A 16,225-nucleotide genomic window follows, 5' to 3' on the forward strand; every position below is an offset into this window, starting at 1 on the left:
AGAAGGAAGACGCTGGGAGCCGACTTTCGTTGAAACTTCAAAAGTGCAGAACGCTTTCAGCCCGTCGGCAGGGGCGAAACGCAACAATATCGTCCCGCTGCTATCTTAATCGTGTGCCTCATCTTGACCAGCCACACACCGGTGGCCACCACACCACACAGTTGGCTGACAGGCAAATCGGGAGACAGCACGGGAGACAGCACGGACAAGCATACGGCGAAAATTATGCCTCGTTTCGTGCAGAGTGCGAGAGTGCAACAATTTCGTTACAAATTTGTAGTACTTTTTATTGCCGCCTGCTTGCCACCGCCGCCGGCGAGTGGGTGTAGTTGACCTCGGTCTGGACGGGAGGAAAACAAGGAAGGGCGGGGAGGGGGGCAAACTATAATCGCTCACGTTTTGTCTGGTGGGTCTCTGGGTCTTTGCTTTGTTTTATTTGGAAAGATAATTGAATTCGGATGCAGCCCCGAGCACACGAACGCAGCGCAAGGGAACCCAGGGAGAGTCCCAGCTGCATACTATCTTACCCAGTTTCGCGCACACACAAACCCACGTGCTTTACATCTCACTTTTTCTTCCACACACAAACAAAAAACATGAAATACACCCAGGAAAGGATAATTTCGCACCAAAGCTCTGCGGTACCCAGCCGCTCATTGCAACGGGTTACTGTAGTTGGTTGCATTTTAACGTCTTTTGCCCCGTTCATTCGCTTTCCCCTACACACCATCCTACCAGTTACCATCCGGAAACGGTGAATCTGACCATCTTTACGGTACAATACGGGAGGCAGAAGGCAAACCGAATGCAAAAGGGAACATGAAACAAAAAGGAGAAAAAGCTACAGCTAAAAGAGCAAGGCTGTCGGGGTTATGGCAGCCACACAACGCGAAGGTCACCCGAAGATGCACTTTGCTGTACCAGGGCTGGGCTGGGCGGGAACGGCGGAACAGGGATCCCGGTTTGCAATTAAAACCCCACAGCAGAACGATCCATCATTGTAGTGCTCCCTCCCTCCCTGGAGACCTTTCGGAAAGCCGGACTGTGGGTCGGGTTATAGGAAAGCGTCTTTTTACGCCTTTCCCCACTGCACACCCAAGCACACCCGACGTGCACGTCCGAATGCACTTTTACACCGTAACGAAGCAAAACGTGAAAGAAACGCAGCAGCAGCAGCAGCGGCGGCTACGGGAGGCTAAGCAACGAAGGCAGTGGGCAGTGAGAGAAAAAGCCGAACCGAAACCGAAACTGAAAAGGGGGAGAGCAAAAAAAAACCAACAACATGCAAACCGTCTAGACTTCTTAATGATTTCGTTGTTGTTATATAATTTTTGTTATTACACAAAACTCCCGGCTATCGAAAACAATTTGTTTCCGAGGCCCCAAAGTTGCATCGCATGACTGCACTGGGCGGAGGATGAGAGAGGAACTTGCACTTCGCAGTTTACCTTTGGCTACCGAACTTCGCTTCGCCGGAGCTTTTCCATTGCGCCTTCCGGGCTCGTGTGCAGCACGTGTGGGAAGCGAGTGCATATTCCCATTCGACCTGACGCACCGCAAAGGGAATGGAGTGGAATCTTGCAGTTTGAAAAACCCCTCGAGTGGCTCCTTCCCTCCCCACTGCTTCGGTTGCAATCGTTGGGTTTCGGTGCACCACCAGCGGAAGAATCTTGCACGTTCATGGATGAGCGACGCAGCGACACGGGGATGCACCTCAGCTGTGGCTGGAAGCAGTTCGGCCAGGAACAGGGGAGCAATCGAAGACAGGGCTTCGAAGGGCGACATAGCTTTTGATGTAACAATTAAATGTGTAGCTTTTATCATTCGGCGCCGTCTGCGTGCCGTTGCCATAAGCGATTAGGAGGGGCTAGGGATTGGAGGGGCCAGGGGCCGGATTGAACGCTACGGCTACGGCTCGGCGGCGCGCTTAAGCAGAGTGCAGTGCCGGAGGGCTGTAATTGGAAACAGCTTGCGCGCAAGATCATGAATAAATTCACATCATGTTCCGTGTACTAATGAAAATGGACGGACACACATCTGCAGACTGACCGCCGAGATAAGGGATTTAGCCGTGCTGCAGTGGTTGGATTGCATCACGATGCGCACGGGGGCATGTGTAGAAATCATTCCGATCCGGGGTGTAATTATGGTTTTATTCGTACGTACGTAGCGCCGTAGCGTATCTTCTTAGCCATTACGCGCTTAGTAGCGCTGTTAAATTGCTGTGCAATGAATCAAAGGGAAGCCTAAGCGCTTTTGTATAAAGATGCTATTCCTGTATAAGCTATGAATCAATCAACTGAGTATATTTAAGATTCTATCCAGTACAATATTTCAATGGTGATTGGGTTTAATAGTTTGATTTTCACGATTACGCATATACGATTCACATGGCCTTGATCTCATGATACAATATTTATAAATAAATCGAAGAGACCTTAAAAAAGATTTCACATAAAACTCAACAATCGAAGCATTTGACGACTCATAGAATCAGAGATTCATGGAGATAAATAACTATTAAAACGACAAGATACCAATCATAATACAATTTCAACTACAATCGTTCAAAGTACAGGGGAAGCTGAAAAGAAGCCTTAAAATAAAATATCGCAATATTGAGGTTTTTCTCCTAGCTAGAGAGATAAATTCATGAAGTAATAGCACACAAATTAATGGGACTATCAACATCTAGAAACCTAGGGTATATAGGGTTTTCCAGGGGTTCTCATAGGTGTGGGACACTTCCTTGACTCTATCTAATAGGAAGTGAACTTCGTATATTGGAAATGGCACCCTTTTTGGACAGGCGCCTTGGAAATTCCGATTGGATTGTCCACCAAGAATGCGCTAGAGTCCAATTCCCATTACATTAAGTTCGTTTCACTTAAGAAGGAGTCAATAAAGTGTCCCACAGCTATGAGAACTCCTGGAAAACCCTGTAATACGAAATAGAGTGTTAAATTCAAGCGATTTTTTTTTCTTTTAAACCGAGGGAGAAACCTTCATTAACACCGTAGCCTGCAATAATGCTTACAGTGCGTGCAAATTAATCCGGTGAAAACTCCACCGTACACAAAGGAACTACCAGTCGGATCACCCGCGAGGGTATTACTTCAACTGGAAATTCAAGTATTTAAAGGCGAAATTCAATTCCACAAGTATTTTCAAGCTAGTTCGTCAAGTAGGAATTTGGAAGAATTTCAAAATCTATACTTAAACATCAAAACCACACAAAAAAACGAAAGAATATATTTTACCTTGGAAAAGGAAACTATCATCCAAAACAAGCATGCCCTCAACGCCAAAATGGAGTGAGAAAGATGTGTTACCAGTGCCCCTTTTCGGGCGCTAATTCTATCCCTTGGCAGTGCAGTTGCAGCCAATGAACCCATATTAGAATCCCCTCATCAGTTACGGATCGATGAAAGTGCGGGGAGCTCGCGGGCTAGCCTCCGCATGCACGTGGCCATCCGGTCTGCCGGTGCCGGCAGCGGCACCGATCGACCCAATTCTGTCCGTCTAAGTTTACGTCAATTGCGGCAGTGCATGGGGGAAAAAAAACAACGGGAGGAGGAAAATAAACGGGCAGTATCACGAGCGCCGCCGCGCTCGATGAAGCTCGATACCAGCGATCAAAGTTTGATTGCATTTTGAAACGCAATCGGGCCTAATTGATAGCTCGGAAGCCCGCCAGTGAGGGGGTAGGAGCGCGATTGGTTTACTTGCTGCAGGGTGGTGCATTCTTTTTTTTGTTGTTGCAACCGCTCGTTGCAATGCCGTAAACACCTCAGCAGCAGCAAACGAGGAAGACGGGGATGCGAGCGTTTGGTGAGAAAAAATGGCAAGATCAAATTTCAGACAGCGTTCTGCTGAAGTTGTCTAGAACCAACAGCATCGATAACGTACGTCACCGGCTGGCACACTAGAAGTGAGTGCGTTTCCCTTGATTCTGCCCTACGAATGCCCCATATGGCGGTGAACATTCATGTGTGCAGTTGGCCGGCAAGATGTGTTACGTTATTTTGTTGCCCAGGAAAAATGCGCCAGGTTAACTGCCTGCCTCGGTGTTGCACGAATTCACATTAATAAGTCGACGTTTGCCGTGAAGAAAGTAAAAAGCGAAGGAAGGCCCCAAAAAAAAAACACTTCGCTGAGCTTGCACAAAATACGCCTTCCTGTTTCTGGCTGTAAAGGTCGAACAATATAGTGAGAAAAACTATCCTGCCAACAAAAACACAAAACAAACTACAAGCACACTTCCCATCTACTGGAAAGAAAGCGTGTAAGAAAGCGTGCGAACGTAATTAACTCCCCCTTTTTCCAGTGGGGCAAAGCGCAGCAGGCGATCAGCGCGCGATCCGCGATGCATTCACCGACCTGAATTGGGGTTGCAGTTCTGTGTTTTGTTTGTGGCGATTTAATCTGGTAGCTGCTTTCCTGCTGCTTTATCTTTCCTATTGGTGGAGCACTAAATATTGGTGGGTTTGCACCGAGCTTTGGTGGTTTCAAATTTATTGAGGAAATGCCCTCGTTTTATGTTTTTTTAGGAAGCGTAGTTTAATGCTTTTCCAACGGTCAAAGGATGTTTTTAGTAAACAAGAACAAATAAATTACAGTTTTAAGTAGAGCGGAAATGTGAAGCTCTCCTTCACTCGCTGTTGTTCCAATTTTTAGTGCACATGGGGAACAAGCATTGCGTAAGGTAGGTCATGTATTTGAGTATGAATTCGGTTTGTACTGCAGAAAATGTATGTACGAATTAGATTTATCGAAAAATAGCGCCGTTTTTTTTTCATTTAATGTCTCAATTTCAATGCTGATGCATTACGACCCTACATCGTACATTGATACACACACAAACACACAGCTCACATGCTACCGCTTGCACCGCTCTCAAAGACAAATAAAACGGTTTCACCAGTAGCAGTAAACAACCCAATTACACAACTCTTTACACACACAAAAAAAGGAAAAGAAAACCACGCATTACATTAATAGTCCTTGCGCTTTGGTACGGCCTCTCGACGCCTCTCCGCATCACGACCAAAGAAGCGGTCGACGAGTTGACAGGCGTTCCGTTTTTTTTTTTTTTTTTTTTTTTTATTTCCATTTTTTGTTGCTGCTGCTGCTGCTGCTGTTCCCGCTGCACCGCTGCAGGGCAGGGCAGGGCGAACTTATTAATGCGTTGCACTTGACGGTGCGTACGGCAACCGTACGCCAATATCCGAGGGTGCATCCGAGGGCGTATGTAAGTGAGTCACCGATAAAAGTGAGCAGCACCCCGAGGATACACACACAGGCGCGCGCACACACACACATTCACCGACAGAATCGGAATTGGACAAGCGGGTCAACTCGCTAGCGGTGGCGGGTTGCGTGCGTTTTTCATCTTCGTCCTTACCAGTCGGTGCAGCGCACCTTCGCTTCACTTCACCGTACGAAAGCAGCCACAAAAAAAAAACCCCTGCGCCGGTACGCCGGCAGCGATGCACGCGATGCACTCTGCGTCCTCCTTACCTCCTCATTCCACCCCGCGATTTCCTCTCTGGGTGTGGGTTGGGGTCGTTGGAGTAATTTAAAATCTTGTTTTGACACTTTGCGCTTTGCGTGCGCTGCCCATTAAGAAAGAAGTGTTTGCCTTTAAGCCGGTTGGCGCTCGGGTGCCTCTCGGGAACGGGGCGACAGTTATGTGTGGTTGATGTGTATGTGTGTGTGTGTGTGTGTTTGCTTATTGCACTTCCTCACTCTCCGTGCTTCGTGCTGCTCGTTTTCTTCAACACTTTTTTGCTGTTGTAGTAATAGTACGTGTACGGCAGACAGCCAGGACGCGTGGACACTTTAAATGGGTCGCATCCGCGGCCCGCCGCGCACCTCGGTAGGTGGAACGCGACCGATCGGTCAATCGCGAAACGGTCCCCATCCGGAACGGAGCGTAAACGCCGAACCGAGGGGTTTATTTATTGGTGACGCCTATTTGGGCGACGCCTATTTGGGGATGGCCGGGGGCCGTTGGAGATGAAATTGATGAGCGACATTGGCGCAATGCGTATGCGTTAAGTGGACAGTCTACAGGTGAGCTACACCCGGGGGGGATCATTCTTGATGGGCGAAAAAATCGATCGACGAACAGGTGTCAGCGGCTGATTAGTGAAATAGCTTTATCAGTAGTGACACTCGTTTGGAAAAGGGCATGTCTGTCTGGTTTAACGAAAGACCTATGTCGAAATCGTTTTAGATGTAAAGTTCATTTATAGACTAATTGGATGCACCAGTTTGTTTTGCTGCAGGAATCCATTTAAGATCAAATGAGACTTCAATTGAGGCATTTGGTTCATTTTGAAGCACATTTTATTTATTTGTTTGTTTTCAAATAAACGTAAGACGTTGGACAACTTTTAATCTTGATTTACACATTACTGAGATAATTTAAATCACTTTTAATTGGTTAATCTTAATATAATATGAAAAAGCAACGAATATTCCAACTCTGGTACAATTTGGCTACTTCTAGGTGTCGTAGAAAACACAAGAATCGTTCATTTACTTGCCATCGCTTCTCAGTTTTGAATGTAATTGCTTCGACACTAGGAGTCTGGGATAGTAAGGATCCATTAATGCAGTGCAATAGTTACTGACATTTGATAATCGTTTCTTACAATACTTTGTATTGTAAGTTAACATTGTAGGTTTGTTCAGATTTATTACTTGAGCTAGACAATTAACCAAAAAAGGTAACCCAAGACTAGTGGTGTGTTCTCTGGCGCGCAACCTCTACTCCAATCCGACGCCAGCTATTGTTAGTTCGATTTCGGGCGGCTCTGGCCGAGTCCGGAAGACGTTGGAAGCTCCTACTCCGGAAAACGTTGGAGACTTCTACATTGGATGTCTCCGGCCGTCTCCGGACGACTCCGGATGACTTCTACTCTGGATGATATCGCGCTATTCCGGATTCCTATTCCAAACGGCTCCTGATAATGGTAGACGAATCTACCTTCCGGAGTCTGTTCCGAAATTTTTGGTGTGGCATCGGAGTCAATTCCGAGTTTTTGTCAACATTACCCTTCACTTCCCAAGACCATAATAAAGACCTTAGTACTTACACAAATGGGCTCATGCAGCTGGATGTAGCTGATGTAGTCCGTGAACACTGCTTTATGTATATGTATCTTTTTTAGAATATAGAATATAAACTTGTCCTATTTTCAGCTAGACACAGGTAACTAACTAAATATTCAGTTCAGAGATATGACACGATCATTTAAAGATTCTCCCACGAGTGTTTGTACAACGAGAATATTTCAGAACTTTTTCAACATGCTCAAGGTCGTAAACAACATCCGAGTTCTGTTCCAGTTACGCTCGTAACTTGTCTCTAGTTACTCGATTATCGAGTAAAGGTGAGGCTAATAAGAAGTCATTAAATGAGTTAATCTCTGAGTCGCAATCTAGTTCGTTCGTGTTCGTACTTTGTAAAGTTGTTTTACTTGACTGGTCCTGTCTTACGTCTTTTTTTAATGTGTTCAAACATTAAAATCTTATATATTACATCAACTTGAGCATTTGTGAAGATTACTTACCAACACATCTTCCCCGGTAGGCGACCGGAATGGCCCGACCGCTCAGACAGGCCTGCCGTTTCAGCTCGCAGATACTTGGGTAGGTGATCCCGTCCGTACCGCAGACGACGGATTTGGGTGATCGATCAGCACGACACTCCGCTACGCCGCAGGACACACAGTGCGGGGTGGCGTTCTGGTCTTCGATGCAGCGCTTCCCATCCGGACACTGTACAAACTTACAGGATGCTAAAGAAAGATAGATCGGGAAGAGGGAAGAAAAAACGAACAAAAATCATCTTAGTACACTTATGCAAGCAATTTGCAACGAGAACAGTTTAAACACAGTACGACCTGCACACGACCTGTCTCTTCGCTATGGCACGAGGTGATGCCAACTGTGACGATAAACGCACACACACTCACGCAGAAACGCAGATTCAGATTCAGGTCCCGGGCTGAGTGTGCCAACCCTTTTTGCACACGCACTTTAATACCGCGGCCGGGGCCGGCTGCCCTTCCCACGTCCCTGCCGTGCAACAAATAACACGATGCCACGCGAGTGAAAGATAGCGGTTAAGTATGTGTGTATGTTTCCCACCCCGTATGCCAGCCCCCAGCACCAGCCCATTCACGCGCGCGCAGTCGGAGCCCCTGGTTACCTGTTTCGCTCCTTTTTATTTCGTGTTGATTTAATTTTCTCGCCACCGTTAATCACCTGGCCCGAGGCCACTCTACTACTGGCGGGCGTGTGCCAAAAGTCGTCACGCCACGGCAAACCGTTGATGAGTTGCGACTGCCCGAGCAGCCTCAGGCCTCGGCAAAGGGGCAGTGACAAAAAAGGGTTAAATTGCACTCACACACACGCGCGCGCGCGAGCGCTCGCACAAAACCAGTGCAGTTTGCTGCACCTCATCTCAGTGCCGTGCCGTATGTCATCGGAAATGGTGTGGATGGCAATGACTGCTCATGGGGCGAAAAGTCCTGTTAGTTTTGGTTTGGTGCGTTTTCTTTTTATTTCTCTCTGTTCGGTTTCGCTGCACCTTGGCACCTTCAAAACTTTGGACGGTGGTTCTTGTGAAAGGTGGTTCGGTGGTTCAGATGTTTAAGCATGATTATTAACCGTTTATTGGTTTCGGGGGATTTTGGGTGGCTTTTGACCGATTTTCGGTGCAGGTAAGTTGATCTTTTAGCGCGTAATTGACTGCCAACGGTGCGCGACCGATCTTGAGGTGGCACGGTGGTTTTAGCTATTTTTTGGGAAAGGGTGAATGTTTCTGGATTCGTAGAAATCGTTTAAGATAAGAACCTGCTTCACAGCGTCGGTTTGAAAGAGCTGGGGCAAACAGCGAAAGTTGATGTTATATGTCACAAATCATTAACAACGAATTTAAATGCCAACCAACTGGTAACAACACTTGGAAAAGTATGTGTAAGGATAAGGATTACATGGCATATTGTGACTTAACATTTGAAATATAAACGAAGACATATTTGCTCATCTAAACAAATAGTAAAATAATTACCTGAGTTATAATTATGAGTTATGAGTTATAGTAAAATAATTATCTGAGTTTCATTACTTCAACATTATCCGCTTTATGTTTTTTATCTGTTTGTTTGATTAAACATCGTAAGCTATGAAATGGTTTTGAATGCGAAAAGCAAACCCTGAATGATGGAGAACACTGATTAATATGCAAAATATACAATGTTCCGAATAACCACGTTTTAGAGATCAACATGTTATAAGGATCTGAATGTCCTTTCAAACGAGATTGTATAGACACCGCTTAAGGTTCGCTGTGAGCTTAGACTTGACAGTGCGTATTTTACAAATATTCCATCATTAATTACTCAATAAAAGGGCACAATAAAAGGGATAATAATTCTTACAATTTGAAACTGATTACAATCTCGAGAAGCAGTGCCAGCTTCACTGTATAAAGTCAACTAATTTCATTGGATTTCATCACTATTCAGTACAGATTGCCTATAAAGGACCTTCTGTAAGACAGTACTCTAAAATATAATATTATTACAAAATTATCTGACAAATGGCATTGTTGTTAGGTTAATTTCAATAGTCTGATAGTCTGAAATCAAAAGCTTTCTATTAGCAGAGGTAGTAACACCCGATTAAACATTATTTCTGTTCCCCCCTAATCAGTATGATTTATTTACCTACTTCAGTTACACTACCAAGACGCCAACAAGATTCCGGTACTGCACTTCACAAATAAACTGCAGCGGTAGAAGCCGTGGTAAACAATTCAGCCTAGCAAAATCCAGCAGTGCTGGCTGAACGATCGTTTGCGATCGTTAAACCTACACACGGTGTGCAATTACCACTCATCACCGTGGTGCGCTGCACTGAAAGCCGCTGATCAGCAGCGCCATGCATCGTAAATATTTCAACTTCTGATACAGCCCAGACCGATGATTACCGTCGCTCCGGCAAGAACAATAATCTTTACCGGGATTCCGCAGCTGATGATCACCATTTCCATCAGCATTTAAGCACTAACTATGCACACACAGCACACACGTATCGAGAGGATTGGTCAATTTCCTTGGCGTGGACAAACAAACGAATGCGAACGCCGCAAGCACCGCCATATCCTGAGCGATGAGCGCGGTATGCGTATCTTCAAAGCAACGTAGAACGCTGAGCCGGGGCTACGTTAATCGTGCGTCCTCCGCTGGCAGTGGTAATCGCCAGCCACTCGCCAGGCAGCTGAGGGTGAAAATAAATCAGGGTAAAATTTACGACCGCCAGGCTCGTGGCCCCGTGACGGTACCAGGTTCTTCCGCGCACACGTTTTGGACAGTGATGGAGCAGAACGGTTTGATCTGGTGGGTTTTCGCGGGTGTTGCGCGAAGTGCCGAAGCGTTCTGTCATCAAAGTGAACGTTCGGCTTTTGATAGGATGCAGATGGGTGGGCGTGAGATGTGTGCAAGGGAAAGGGGGGATGACCTGTTTGATGTTTCTGGCCTGGGCGCAATGATGCGCCAGGCCAGGCGTGCGCACGAGTTTGGCAATCGTAGCATTGCAGGAAGTCACGTTCATCTTGTCGCTCGCGACCATGCGAGGGAGTTGCTCTAATTAGCTTCGGGGGTATCGCTTTCAACAGTTTATAGCTAACCCGACCATATGTTGTCTCTTGCGTATGCGTACACGTCAGTGTTCAGGCCCGCGAAAAAGGTTACTGATACGTGATCAGCTGCGTGGTTGGTGTAATAACGATCAGAGCAGCTAGTTCAATATGTTAAAAATGGACAAATGATTCAACGGTGTGTCATAAAACGAACCATCAAATGTAAGCTATATTCAGCTGTTGCTAATTAAAGAATGAAGAAATGACGCGACAACGGTAAATAGCATTAGTACAACTCCTTTTTTTTGTTGGAATAAGGCTACGAGGTAATATACCCAATACATGAAAACTGAAGCCAAGAGTTGCATGACAGACTGTGATTTAAAAAAAGCTTTTTATTCAATTGTAGACATCTCCAAAACAGTACTGGACTTTCTTTTGGAGAAGTGTTCTCCACTTGTAGTCCGTGGCGTTGACAGACGTGATCCGTGAAAGAATTTATTTTGGAAAAAGAAAAGCTTCTTATTACACATATCTGCATATCTATATCCTACAATAAAGATTTAATTTTCATCAGACATACCTAGAATAAGATTTGGATATATTTTTGATCAAAAACTTTCAAATAAGTCTACAAAAAGTATGCTCTCCATAGATGTGGGCCGTGGCGAATGTATTTTCATAGCCAAATGTTCCGCGATGCAAAAAAAGTTAGAGATCACTACATTTGAGGAATAAGGCCTATGAGTGATCCAATCCAATATTTAACTTCAACGATCATAGAACAATTCCAAAATTAGAGAGTTCCGTTGATAATTATTTGACTTACGGGAGTAAGTTTTCGATTGTTTATAAATATAGCCAAGAGCTCCAAATTTTTCTAGCCACTATCACCTTAGTTCACGCCTAGTTTCAAACTTTAAATAACTCTAATTTTGAAGTACTCGACGAGGATTGAAATCTTTCGGTTTCGATCATCTATCATAACTAGTGTACCTGTAGACTACACCACAAATATTTCCAGAAAGTTTTGACCTTTTTGTAACTAGATTGGATTAATACATGAAGTTGTTACTTACTTTGACAATGTCCTTTGTAGGCTACCATCAGGGATGTGATCTCCTGCCGGCAAGCACGCTTCTTTAGCTGACACTCCGTTTTGTACGTCCGACCGTCTGTGCCACACACTGGGTTGTAGAAACTAGCCTGATGCTGAGATTGCAAGCAGAGCACAGCAATCAGTATCAATAATTAATTGCATTTCACAACAATGATACAAAGTGTCTGCCAGAGCGGCAAAGCTAAGCAAAGCTTACCATAATTTCGTTGCCCCACACATCCTCGATCGGCAGGCCCGGGTGCTTGCGATTGCGTCGCTGCTTGCTGTGATAGTTCTCGATGAAGAAAACGTCATCCAAATAGTTTGGCTCGCGGCGCGGCACCCGCACCGCGGTCGCGTTCTGCTTGCGGCCGACCCGCGGCACCCGCAGCAGCTTTGGCTTCCCGAACGCGACAAACGGTGCCACGGTCGTGGCCTTTCGGTGGGTTTGTTCGCTCGCCGTCCGGTTGCCAGCGCGCACCGGCACCGCTGGACTCTTCCGATGGTGGCGTCGCGTTGCGTTGGGTGGGACCGATGTCGCAGCAGCACCAGCGCCGTGTCCTTTCGCTGCCGCACCCTTACTGCCGGTGGGATAATTTAAAGCTAGCCCGTTCTGCTGCAGAACGATCCGTTCGCCACCGGTCCAGGCGCGTCCCGGCGCGATGCAGCCGGCCGGTGCCGGACCAATGCCCGCCACGGTGCAGTTGCCGGTGGACGGGGTGCCTTTGGACGTGCCGCTACTGCTTCTACTATGCTTACCGCTACTACTGCTGCTGCCGGCACGATTACTACTAGCACTACTACTATGGCTGCTGCTACTACTCGCTAATGTCACAGATTCCAATAAATTATGCTTCCTAGCTTTAGCATTATCCTTCGCGCCGTGCTTGGCGCTCGCTCTTTGGCTGCCACCGTCGACTGGCGGCGGTGGTGGTCGGCTCTCACTTAGGCTAGTCTTTTTTACACTGCTGCCGCCCTTCTCCGGGCTTCCCGTGTACCGAAGCTGGCGCGGTCTCGGTTGCCGCCCGGCGTCGGCGAAATACTGTCGGTGGCCGCGCTGGCTTTCGCTCAGGTTGATCACCTTAATGTTTTGCTGGTGAAAGCGCGGCTGCTCCTCTGGCTGCTGGTGCAGCTGGTGCAGCCGGTTGTTGCGCCGGGGTGTTTGGGGGCGCCGTTTGTTGCTGCCACCGCTGCAGCTCGGTGCACAGATGCACTTGGGGCGGTTGCGACGCATCACGCACCGTTTGTTCGGGCCGCATTTTGTCCGATCGCAGGTATCTGAAGGGAAATAACATAGAGGATAATAAAATACATGAAATCAATAATTATTATATTTATTCAGCGCTCCAGTATGACCGTATTGGTCTGTTTAAAACGTAAGAATAATACCCAATTGTAGCCAAACTGTTCGTTAAAGTGTTAACAGATCTGAACTTACAGTTGGTAGATTCATTTCCAAATGTAAATGCTGCTTCAAAGGATACTTCCAATTTAAATGTTTAGTTACTGTTAGTTATTCTGTAATTATAACGACTTTTCTGAATAGGTTAGCTAAACATCCATCATTCAATTGCACCATTTATCAAAATTAGCTCCCTTCAGCTTCAGCCAACAGAGAGACACTTAACGTCGGCTCGCATTAGTATGCACACCTACTGCACCTACCTAGGCATGACGTGCACTCCATCCCGTCGTTGAACGCGTTGAGGAAGAACAGGCCGACGTCGGGAATGTCCCGTTCGCTGAAGCCCTTCCCACCGCTGGCACCGGCCCCGCAGCAGCTCTCCCGCGTCACGTTGCGTGCGAACAGCTGGCTGCACTTTCCCGACGAGTCGAACCGCCGCAACCAACAGGTACCCGCTGGGGAAGGAAGAGAAAGGGTGAGAACAGGCCACAGTTTAGCAATGGTTTGCAGGAAGCAGGGCAAACAGGCGGAGGGCAAACCCTGAAATGCAATCATCAATAACGCGCCACCGCGCGTGGTTCAAAGATCGCACCAATGCACAGGTCCGCAACAGGTCCGTCCGACGAGTTTCCCAGCCCGCACGCACACGGTTCACACGGTAACGGCCGGCCGGGTGCTTGATATTGCAAATAGTGAAATCATAAATTCAATATAATAGATGCCGCGATCAATTAGCCGAACATAGCGACGGAAATCGAACGGAATCGATGCATCGCGCACCACCATACACGGTACAGCACGGTGACTGCCAAACGGATCGTGGCACCGGCGGCAGCTTGGCAACGGAGACCACCACCGGTCACTCCGTGTGAACCGCAGCTCGTGTGGCCGCGGTCAGATGGATGGGAAAAGGGTTGCGGCGCATCGTCGCACGTGTTGCATCTGGCGAGCGTTTTGCGCGTTACAGGTACGGGGAACGGCGGCTGCCACTGCTGCGGTCCCTTTGATTGAAACCGAAGGAGCATCCCACCATCCTCCCGTGTCGGCCCGGTTGCACAACCGTGTGCGGCACCCGATACGGGGGTATGGCGAGCTGTTGCTTTGAATTTTGATCAGCAGTTGACAAGCATCCGTATTGATGGGTGGTTTTGCCCGTATTGTGGCTCGAATGCTACGGGCAATCGGTTTGTGTTTGACAATTTAAGCCATTCGTCATACGTGTTTGAGATGTTAGCTACACGTGTTTGTACAACTTCAATCTGTTTATAGTAGATAATATCAATTAATATTGAAAATAACATTATTTCCGATCTGATGAGTAGCCATCAATTTCAAATGTAGCTTTTTCCCATAGAAACCATTGGAAAAAATATTGTTCTGAGCTTTGAATTGTGTGTGATTTTTGAGAAAAAAGCCTTATTTATTTGCTTTTGTAAAATTCTTGTAAGTATTTAGGTATGATTTGACTTTTTTACACATGAAAAAAGAAAATTAAATATATTAAGAATACAATATCTGCTCGAGTAACTGCGCGAATCGAGTAGATTTGAACGCAATTCGATTGTTTATGTAAATATATCTAAAGATCATAAGTAAGTAAGTAGGGGGTAAAAAGGCTTTTTCGCTCTCTTCATTAGGCATTGGCAATTTATTACAACGGCTTCGGTAATAATTAGCAGCAAAAATCCACCGAAAAAAAAGAAAAGTTTGTCCGAAAATTATTCGCTACGCAACATTGGTGACGTGACCAGGATAACGACAAATCTGATTTCTTAAATTTTGAGGACCCATTGATCTTGGTCGATTGCGAAGCGACTAAAGCGATTAAAGTGACGTGCACGAAACAGCGGTTGTCGCGAGAATCTGTAAAATTACGAAACCATATCTGTCGTTATCCTGGTCACGGCACAAATGTTCAATCTTACAGCTAAACAAAACAATCTTCGTGTTTCGTTAAACACGATCAGATGACAGGACGTTCGTGCCTGTGTCTCAACAATATCATTTGCTATCATTGATTCATTTTTTATTTCTTAGAACATGTTGAAAGATTCCTTTAAAGCTCTGCTTTTTGTGAAATAATCAAGAGCTGAAATATTCAAGTTGTAAATTGTTGTTCAATTCAATTTTTATGCATTTTTAAAGGTTTTTTTTTTGAATTTTGTGTTGTAAGAAGTTACAAAAAAGTTGAGTATTATACTGTAACTTAATATGAAAGCGTGACATGTTGTATCAAAAATGATGAATCATGATTTTGTCTAGAAATCACGTTTTACTGTTGGTGAAATTCCTATTTTTCGACAACATCAATCAACAACATTCATTAATCTAATAATGCATTACACCATCAAAGGCTTTACAAAGACAGCAATGCGCTGCAAGGGAGAAAAAGATAAAGTCCAATCCGTTGAAATCATTCCTAAGAGGTAATGTTTTCCCATTCACTGTTCGATATTCATCGCACATCGAAGGACAATGGGGTCGATCGGGGGCCATCGTTAACTTTCGATTTGATAAAAAAGGCGAGCGTGCGGGAAACTGGCTAACCTTTCCACTAATATCTATTGCGACCGTCGGCAACAGTCGGGTAATGGCAGCACAAAACATACTTTTTTCCCCCTGTCCCGTATGCACCTGCATATGCCGTGCACGTGACTCCCATTTCCACCGGTTTTGCAATCCGTACGGTTTTCTTTAGCCCTGCGCTGTGACAGAGCGGCGCCATTCGTGTTGGGAATGGGAAATGAGATGGAAGCAAGGAGCAAAAAAAGAAGCATAACCCATACCCCTCGATTGCATACATCCCGGACAACCATCATTATTAGCGCGATCGTACGGTGTGCGGTGTGGCGGAAGGAGAAGCAACCGATTCTGATCGCAGCCGTAACCAATTATCGTGGGTATAGATTTGAAATGTCTTGTTTGATTAAGCATCCGTCACGGTGCACTTTTTGCTGCACTTCTGCCTATATTACCGAGCAACGGCACAATAGCTCATTAATCTTGCACCATGCACCTCTCCATCAGACCGGGAAAAAGAGAGTGTATGTGTGTGTGTGTTCGC

General features: G+C 46.0%; 1 protein-coding gene across 1 annotated transcript in view; it reads right to left on the minus strand.

Moving 5' to 3' along the window:
- The window catches only part of LOC121594782, a 71,387-nt gene that overhangs the window by 16,682 nt on the left and 38,480 nt on the right, over positions 1 to 16,225 (minus strand). The window contains exons 4-7 of the mRNA XM_041918424.1: positions 13,422 to 13,616; positions 11,974 to 13,034; positions 11,737 to 11,869; positions 7,581 to 7,808 (exon numbers count right to left, since the gene is read on the minus strand). Of these exons, the coding sequence (XP_041774358.1) occupies positions 7,581 to 7,808; positions 11,737 to 11,869; positions 11,974 to 13,034; positions 13,422 to 13,616 (1,617 nt within the window). The remainder of the gene's footprint in view (positions 1 to 7,580; positions 7,809 to 11,736; positions 11,870 to 11,973; positions 13,035 to 13,421; positions 13,617 to 16,225) is intronic.

The sequence above is a fragment of the Anopheles merus genome, chromosome 2L, assembly GCF_017562075.2.
Source record: "Anopheles merus strain MAF chromosome 2L, AmerM5.1, whole genome shotgun sequence".
NCBI classification, from domain to species: domain Eukaryota; kingdom Metazoa; phylum Arthropoda; class Insecta; order Diptera; family Culicidae; genus Anopheles; species Anopheles merus.